General features: G+C 38.5%; 1 protein-coding gene across 1 annotated transcript; it reads left to right on the plus strand.

Moving 5' to 3' along the window:
- Positions 1-3,511: 3,511 nt before the first annotated feature.
- LOC117078753 (40S ribosomal protein S17-like) lies at positions 3,512-9,260 on the plus strand. The gene is made up of 2 exons (XM_033202179.1): positions 3,512-3,703; positions 8,729-9,260. The coding sequence occupies exons 1-2, from the start codon at positions 3,512-3,514 to the stop codon at positions 9,146-9,148; spliced, it is 612 nt and encodes a 203-aa protein (XP_033058070.1). The 3' UTR covers positions 9,149-9,260.
- The last annotated feature ends 318 nt before the right edge of the window (positions 9,261-9,578 follow it).

Here is a 9,578-nt window from a genome sequence, read left to right on the forward strand (position 1 = left end):
GCTTTTACCTTAAGCCCCTTTGGTGGAGCCTAAACCACTCTCAGTTTGGTGCTGCCAAATTGATGAATTCCCATCAGCCCAAATAAATTATTTAAAAGTTTAACGTACTGAAGTTTATCTTTTAACACTGCTTATTTTTAAACCAGTCTTTAGTACTTTTTTGTTTGTGTATTGGCTCCATTTACTTTATGACATGAGTCATTTATTGCTCTATTGATTGAGACATCTATCAAGTCATCTCTTAGGCAAGCAATCCTCAATCTTTAATGAGCATCAGGATCATCCAGAGGACTTGTTAAACACAGATTTCCAGTCTCTACACCACCAGAGCTTCTGACACAGTGGGTCCAGGGTGAACGAATCTGCATTTTAACAAGTTTCCAGGTGAGGCTGATGTTGCTGATCCAGATACCTCACTTTGAGAAGAACAATATTTGAAAAACAATAGAGTGTTTCTACTGTGTGTAAATACTATTATTGCAGCTGTGTTTAAATATGAAACTGTATTTCAAGGATAAAGTTTTTAGAGTTCAGAAACAATTATTAGAAGCATTAATATGCAAAGTGATCTACTATATCAATAGTAAAATAAAAGAGCTCTGTGGTATTTTGAAGGAAAAACTTCTGAAATGTATAACTTTCTATAATAAGATGACCTGGTTGAAGTTCTAAACTTTTCAGTGTAGTATCTCCAATTTTGAAACCTCAAACTTAAGAGTTGTAGAGAAAAATGTTTTCTCTTCTTCACATGATCCCAGTTTGGCCCAGAAAGAAAGATACATTCACCAACACTTCTGTCCTCTTGGAAGAGTCCTGGCGAGGAAGCTTGTGCCTCTCTGCCATCCCCTCTGAACAGAGTGTGCTACTTTTGGGCCATGGTGTACACTATAGGACTATGCTCTTAACAGTGGAAGGTGCCATCTCTTTCTCTTTCTTTGACTCCCTGAGCTTTTAGTTGCAAACAGCCTTGTCTCCTCTTTTGTCACCATGAAGTAAATCCACCTAGACAGTGTCTTCCATAGTCAGAAGTCCCTGCTGAAGACAGAGTACAGTAAGTCTGTGCAACCAGCTGGGTGAGTGGACTCAGAGTCTTATATGCAGGCTTGGATATACACCCAGTGTGAATGTGCAGATTCTGGATCTAAAAATACTTTGTGTCTAAGCGGCATTCTCCCTTCTTTAGCAGAAGCCCTGCTAAGCCATTGATACGGTTGGCTGTCTGTCCTTTGAGTGTTTACTTCATCAGTCAACATCTTGGAAAGAAGTGGGAGAGAATTTTAGAGCTGCTAGATCGCGAAAATGCAGGCTGGGAAATCATAGGATGAATGCTTGGGCAGCAAAGGGCAACCCAGGGAGAATGAGGATCTTGATATAGGCCAGCTTGGGCTGGGGCAGTTCACAGTGGCTTGTAACATAGCCACAGCTGGTACATCAGAGCCCAGAAAGGCGCCAGTTAAGTGCCACCTCAAAACAGATGGACTTCACTATGTAAAGTTTTTTAGGGTTTTGTGAAAAGAATAATTATTACTTCCATAGTGTCTTTTTCCCCATACAGTGCTTCTCAGCCAGACTTGCAAAGGGAATTGAGTTTCCCATGGGGCACGGAATACTCTGTGTTCATGCTGACCTTCAGGTTGTCAAGGTCAGGCTGAAGCAGCATCTCCAGATTAGTTATTCCAAATTCAGACTTCTTTATCATTCTGTAAATGACATCAAGATCTAAATAGTCTCTTGGGCTTGGGAGGCTCCTGCATAGGGTCTTGGAAATAACCTACTTCTATCACATCTTCTATACCTACATAGGCTCCTGGAAATACCCTACTTCTATCACCAAGTCTTAAATTGGCTCTAAACTGTGTATCTTGTAAAGTCTGCTCATGGGTTCGAATTTTAGAGACCCCCTACTGAAGCTTCAACCACAGAAGGGCAAGGGAATAGATAAACAACAATATAGATTTTCTCCTATAGGGCATATGACACATTTTTTAAGCAGAAGCAAAGCAACCCACCCTCATTATGGACCAAAAGTTTAGAGGGACCATTTAAGATTTTCCACTGAAAACTCCCTGTCAATAAGAATTTGGTTTGCATAGTGACATATTGGGGAAAGAAAACTCTGAAAAAAGTTTGGTCTTGCAATCAGAAGAACAATGAGAAAAAATGAAAGCAAAATAAAGGTATGCACATTGAGAAATAAGATAGGGTGGGTAAACAGTTTTCTCCTCTAGAGACAGATTGAATTAAAAAAAAATGTGGGACTAAAAAATGAGAAATATTTTAGCTGTTATCTTTTTAAGGAGTGTTAGGGCAGGGGGGCTTCTAAAAATCAAATAAAGGAGGCAAGATCATGAGAGCTCACTAGGTTAATTCCTCCAGTGAGAGCCCAGAGAGAGGAAACTATTGAGAGGGGGTGTTTGTCTTTTCTTTTATTCTTCTTATTTTTCCAAAACTTTTGATTATGGAAATTTCCAAACATACACAAAAGAAGAGAGAATAATATAATGACTCTTCATGTGCCCATCTCTCCACTCCAGCAGTTATCAACATACGGCTATTCTCATTTCCTGTGTACCACCCCCCTCCTCCTCCAAATCCCAGCACCTGCTGGAGTATTTTACAATTAATCCTAGACATTATATGATTTCATCTATATTATCTCAAAGAAATAAGAATTTTTAAAAGTTTAACTACAATATCATTTTACATCTAAAATATTAATAATATCTCCTCATATTATATATCTAGCTAGTTTTCTAATTTCACCATTTTAAAAGTAACATATTCTCTTTTTAATGTTTGTAGATTTGGGGGCACAAGTACAGATTTCTTATTTGCATATATTATTCCGTGGTAGAGTCTGAGCTTCTAGTGTGCCCACCACCCAACTGTAATTTCACCATTGTTTATAAATACCATATAAATATATGGTTTGTTTGAATCAAGATCAGAAAGAAAACTACCACATTGCATTTGGTTGATATGTCCCTTAAACTTCTTTTTATTTATTAACTGCCTCCAGCTCCCCCCTTTCTTTTTCTAATTTATTTGTTGAGGAAACTTTGTCATTTGTTTTCTAGCATTTGAGAGGTGTCCTCCTAGAGTTTAAAGAATAAGAGACCAGTTGGAAAACTTCATGGAAGAGCTGCATGGGGTGATTTCAGGAACACTGGACATTTGTTATAGAAGGGCTGAGAAGATTAGCAGAGAATACATTAAACATCCTTAGATGAGTTTGAAGGTGACACAGTCATTTCAGGTGGCAAAATTTCTATGGCCATGGTTTGGGGGATGATTTCCTGGAAACACATAGAGTTAGGACTCTGTGCAAAGGTTTAGGGAAGATGAAGCACAGTAAAGGGTAGCACAGTAGGTGCAAAGGAGATCAACTCCAGGCCAAGGTTAGCTGTTGGGCTGATGGAGGATAGCTTATAGACAGAATTTTCCAACTTGGGTTGGTGATGGTGACTGAATGCATTTGAACAATTAATGCAATTGACTGACTCAGAACTCAATGATTTCATATGGGAGACTCCAGGAAAACTATCTGGTTCTAAAGAAAAAAGAGGAGAGGAATTCTGCTCCAGCAATCAGTGCTACACAGGAGGAGGAGGAAGAAAGCAAGGCTCTGCTGATCCTGCAGAATCCGTGGAAGAGCAGAAGGAAATGGAACATTAGGGTGTATTCCATTGCCGCAGGAAAACATGTAGCTGAGAGAATAGTTCTACTGCTGATGATGTGAGAAAAAGGTTTTCAAGGCTTAGAAATTCAGAAGTCAGGAAAAGGAAAAGTTTTGGGGAAAATCACATGAAAGAAATCATAATGGAAGGTCCAAATAAGCTCAGTTAGAAATGAAACTGAAGATGTTACAACCAATACCACAGAAATACAAACGATATAATAATTCAAGACTACTATAAACACCTTTATGCACACAAACTAGAAAATCTAAATGAAATGGATAAATTCCTGGAAATATACAACTCTCCTAGATTTTCAGAAAGAAATAGAAACCCTGAACAGACCAATAACAAGCAGCAAGACTAAATCAGTAATAAAAAAAAATTGTCAACAAAAATGTTCAGGACCAGACGGATTCACAGCTGATTTCTACCAGACATTCAATGAAGAATTGGTATCAGTCCTACTGAAACTATTCCAGAAAACAGAGAAAGAGTGTATTCTCCCTAAATTATTCTGTGAAGCTAGTATCACCCTAATACCAAAACTAATAAATGACATAACAGAAAACAAAAGAAAACTACAGACCAGCCAGACTCAGTGGCTCATGTCTGTAATAATCCCAGCACTTTTGGAGGCTGGGGCGGGTGGATCACCTGAGGTCAGAAGTTCAAGACTAGCCTGGACAACATGGTGAAACTCTGTCTCTACTAAAAATATAAAAATTAGCCAGGTATCGTGGTGGGTGCCTGTAATCCCAGCTACTTGGGAGTCTGAGCCGGGAGAATTGCTTGAACCCAGGAGGCAGAGATTGCAGTGAGCCAAGATCATGCCACTGTACTCCAGCCTGGGTGACAGAGCAAGACTCTGTCTCAAAAGAAAAAAAAAAAAGCAAAACTACAGACCAATATCACTGATGAACACAGATGCAAAAATCCTCAATAGAATACAAGTTAACCAAATCCAACAGCACATCAAAATGATAATACACCATAATCAAGTGGGTTTCATCCCAGGAATGCAGGGTTGCTTTAACAGACACAAATCAATAAATGTCATACATCACATAAACAGAATTAAAAACAAAAACCATATTATTATCTCAATAGACACAGAAAAAGCATTTGATAAAATTCAGAATTACTTTATGATAAAATACCTAAGCAAAATAGGCATAGAAGAGACTTACCTCAAAGTAATAATAAAAGCCATATGTGACAAATCCACAGCCAGTATCATAGTGAAAGGGGAAGAATTGAAAGCATTCCCCCTAAGAGCTGGAATAAGACAAGTATGTCCACTTTTACTACTTCTATTCAACAGAGTACTGAAAGTCCTAGCCAGAACAATCAGAAAAGAGAAAATAAAGGGCATCCAAATTGGAAAAGAGGAAGTCAAACTGTCACTGTTCACTGATGATATGACCATATACATAGAAAACCCTAAAGACTCACCCAAAAGGCTCCTAGATCTGATAAACGAATTCACTAAAATTTCAGGATACAAAATCAATGCACACAAATCAGTAGCACTGCCATACACCAACAATGACCAAGCTGAGAATCAAACCAAGAACTCACTCCCTTTTACAATGGCTGCAAAAAAAATAAAATATTTAGGAATATACTCAATCGAGTAAGTGAAAGATCTCTACAAGGAAAACTACAAAACACTGGCTGAAAGAAATCATAGATGACACAAACAAATGGAAACACAGCCCATACTCATGGATGGGAAGAATCAATATTGTGAAAAATGATCTTATTTCTTAAGGCAATCTACAGATTCAATGCAATTCCCATCAAAATACTGTCACATTTATTTATTTTTGTTTTTGTCATCATTCTTCACAGACCTAGAAAAAACAATCCTAAAATTCACATGGAACCAAAAAAGAGTGACATAGCCAAAGCCATACTAAGCAAAAAGAACAAATCTGGAGGCATCACATTATCCGTCTTGAAGCTATACTACAAGGCTATAGTTACAAAAACACCATGGTACTAGTGTAAAAAGTCACACCGACCAATAGTACAGAATACAGAACCCAGAAATAAAGCCAAAAATTTACAGCCAACTGATCTTTGACAAAGCATACACAAACATAAATTTGGAAAAGGACACCCTATTCAATGAATGGTGCTAGGAAAACTGGCAAGCCATATATGGAAAGATGAAACTGGATCCCCTTCTTTCATCTTACGTAAAAATCAACTCAAGATAGATCAAAGACTTAAATCTAAGACCTGAAGCCATACAAATTCTGGAAGATAACATTAGAATAACTTTTCTGGACATTGGCTTACACAAACAATTCATGACTAAAACCCTAAAAGCTAATGCAACAAAAATAAAAACAAACAAATGTGATTAATTAAACTAACAAGCTTCTGCACAGCAAAAGAAATAATCAGCAGAGCAAACCTACAGCCCACAGAGTGAGAGAAAATATTTGCAAACTAGGCATCCAAAAAAGGACTAATATCCAGACTCTACAAAGAACCCAAACAAATCAGCAAGGAATAAAACAAATAATCCCATCAAGAGGTAAGCAAAGGATATAAATAGACATTTCTCAAAAGCATATATACAAACAGCTAATAAATATATGAAAAAATGCTCAACAGTACTAACCCTCAGGGAAATGCAAATTAAAATCACAATGAGATACCACCTGATTCCTGCAAGAATGGCCATTATTAAAAACTCAAAAAACAATAGATGTTGGTATGGTTGTGGTGAAAAGGGAACACTTTTATACTGCTGGTGTAATTTACATTGTATTAGTGTAAATTAGTACAACCACTATGGAAAACAGTGTGGAAATTCCTTAAAGAATTAAAAGTAACTCCACCATTTGATCCAACAATCCCACTGCTTGGTGTCCACCCAATGGAAAAGAAGTCATTATACAAAAAAGATACATGCACATGCATGTTTATAGCAGCACAATTCAAAATTGCAAAGATATGGAACCAAACTAAGTGCCCATCAACCAACAAATCGATAAAGAAAATGTAATATATATACACCATGGAATACTTCTCAGCCATAAAGCAAAATGAAATAATGTCTTTTGCAGCAACTCAGATAGAGCTGGAGGGCATTATTTTAAGTGAAGTAACTCAGGAATGGAAAACCAAATATTATGTATTCTCACTTGTACATGGGAGCTAAGCTATGAGGATGTAAAGGCATAAAATGATGTAATGGACTTTGGGGACCCCAGAGGGGAAGATTGGGATGGGAATGAGGGATAAAAGTTTACACACTGTGTTCAGTGTACACTGCTTGGGTGATGGGTTCACTAAAATTTCAGAAATCAACACTAAAGAACTTATCCATGTAACCAAAAAACACTTGTATCTCATAAACTATTGAAATAAAAAAATGTTTGAATTATGTAAATGATAATATAGAAAAATGTATGGGTAGAGAAAACAATGAAATAAAACAGATAAAGAAAAAAGAGCATAATGATTCCTACTTAGAAATATCCGCAGTGGCTTTAGTTAGGGCTTTGCTGAGGGTAATCCTCCAAATGAGGCCACTAGGGTAATGAGAGAGAACTTTATCCATAAAACAGAGTTCCCAGATGAAAGGAACTCCAGGACAAAAGCTGCTGCAGTACAAGGCTAAAACCCTCTTGGAATTCTACTCAATATGGAAAACCAGAGAGGGAAAGAGGGTGGGATTTCACAGAATGCATATCATGAATGTGCTTTAGAGGGAATGGAAGATACATTACTAGGCAGCATTCAAGCCCAGGGAGGAACTGGATCCCCCAAGTGTGAAAATCAAGAGGGAAATAAAAATACATAAAAAATTGTATTATGAAAAATTTCAACCACTCACAAAAGTAGAGAGAAAAATACCATACGTTCCCCTCATGTAACCCCAGCAACCATAAAATTGTCGTTACTTCCATTTTAACTTTATCTCACAAGATTTTATGAGGGAATATGTTAAAGGTCCAGATGTCATATCATTTCACTAATAAATAATGAAAAGGCTTTAAACACACTCGATGAACACAGAGGGGACTGACCAAGCCTTGCATAAAACTGGAGGACCAGAAGTGTCAAGCTGGCACATTTCAAAATTTTAGAAGGAAGTATTTAAGTGCCACTCTCTAAGGCAAGACAGTATATACAAGTGATTTCCCCATTGGCACAGGGAGCTCAATGTTACAATAAATGGACAATTTCTTTCTTGTGGGTTTAAATTCTTTCATAATTACCTCTGGACCAAATGCCCAGTTGATGTCTATGTTGGTCAGCCTGAAAGAGAAAATATCATATCTATAACTTTGCATTTCTTCATGTTCCTGCCTTTCCCCAAATTGTACTATTTGCAAAACTAGGGACAGATAATTTGGTTTAGGACAGCTACTCTAGGGGCATGGGATTTGCTCGTGCTTCCTGTATTTTGGCTCAGTGTGAGTAATCTGTAGTTAGGTTCATTCAGCTTTGTTGTTGCTGAAGACTCCCTAGATATTCTAGTGCTCCAAAGATGGCCCCAAACATCACAGCTGATGAAGAAAATCTGGCACCACGAGACTGAGCCCAATCCAACAAAATTAGAAAGCAGTCAGAAAAATTTCAAATTTAGCTTACAGAAGGAAGGGGAATTTGATTTCGAACTTTAGGGCTTTTTCTCACAATTTAATAATCAAATAACATTCAAATTAGGTGTTTGAATAGTGTATCTACAATGTATTTTTTGAGTATTTTTTAAAACGGCATACTTTTTGCTGAACTGGTTAAACACAACTTGTGATCAACACAATTAAAAAAAATTGTATAGGAGGAAATATTAATCCTTTGGTATGGGGTGAAGTTAAGGCAATTTCGCTGAGTTCCTATTCTCCTTACAGCCTTCAAGTGCAACATTTAGGCCACTCTACACACTAGCCCTAGGAGGATACAAAACACACATCCACATGAACACAGGAGCAGGCCTGCTCAGACACAATGCAGATTTGCTCTCCCGAGTGCACCAGCCCTGCTCCAACAGGTTTAAAGAAAAAAGACATGGGGAGAGTTAACAGGGAGCCCTTCGCTCACATGGCCGCATTCGCACCAAAATCACAAAGAAGGCCACCCAGGTCTTCATAGACCAGTACTACACATCCCTGGGCAAAGACTTCCACACGAACAAACGTGTGTGCGAGGAGATCACCATTATCCTCAGCAAGAAGCTCCGCAACAAGATAGTAGGCTATGTCATGCATCTGATGAAGGGGATTCAGAAGGACCCAGTGAGAGGTATCTCCATCAAGCTGCAGAAGGAGAGAGAAAGGAGGGACAATTGTGTTCCCGAGATCTCAGCCCCGGATCAGGAGACCATTGAAGTAGACCCTGACACTAAGGAAATGCGGAAGCTTTTGGACTTTGTCAGTCTGTCCAACCTGCAGGTCACTCAGCCTACAGTTGCGATAAAGTTCAAAATGCCTCAGGGAGCTGTTTGAATCTGTCTGCAATGCTGTAATTTTCTCAGTAATCGTGGAACAACAGCAAATAAAACAAAACAAAATCCCCTCCCCCGAAATAACCTAAAAATATAGGGGGCCCTTCTGCTTCTGTCCCTACATTTCCACAGTGGTCCACGAAGGAGGAAACTTCTACCTCCACTTCTGACCTCTTGGAAGAGTCATAGAAAGTATATCCCACTCTTAATGCCTTGGAACAGGGATGGTCAGTGGGTGATCCAAGCACCACATTGGCTGGGCCACGCCTTACTAGAAGTAAGTTTCCTGGGCTCAGGTGCAGAGAAGGTTGATCCTTTTCTCTCTCTGATCAGTCAAAATGAGCCCAAAAGCTTGAGGGGTGGAGGGTGGAGCCCTAAGATTCCCTTTCTGGCTGCTGTCTCTGCAAAAGGCAACCCTTCTTTAGAGAGGC

This window comes from Trachypithecus francoisi, unplaced genomic scaffold (genome assembly GCF_009764315.1).
Source record: "Trachypithecus francoisi isolate TF-2019V2 unplaced genomic scaffold, Tfra_2.0 Lachesis_group0, whole genome shotgun sequence".
Taxonomy (NCBI): Eukaryota; Metazoa; Chordata; class Mammalia; order Primates; family Cercopithecidae; genus Trachypithecus; species Trachypithecus francoisi.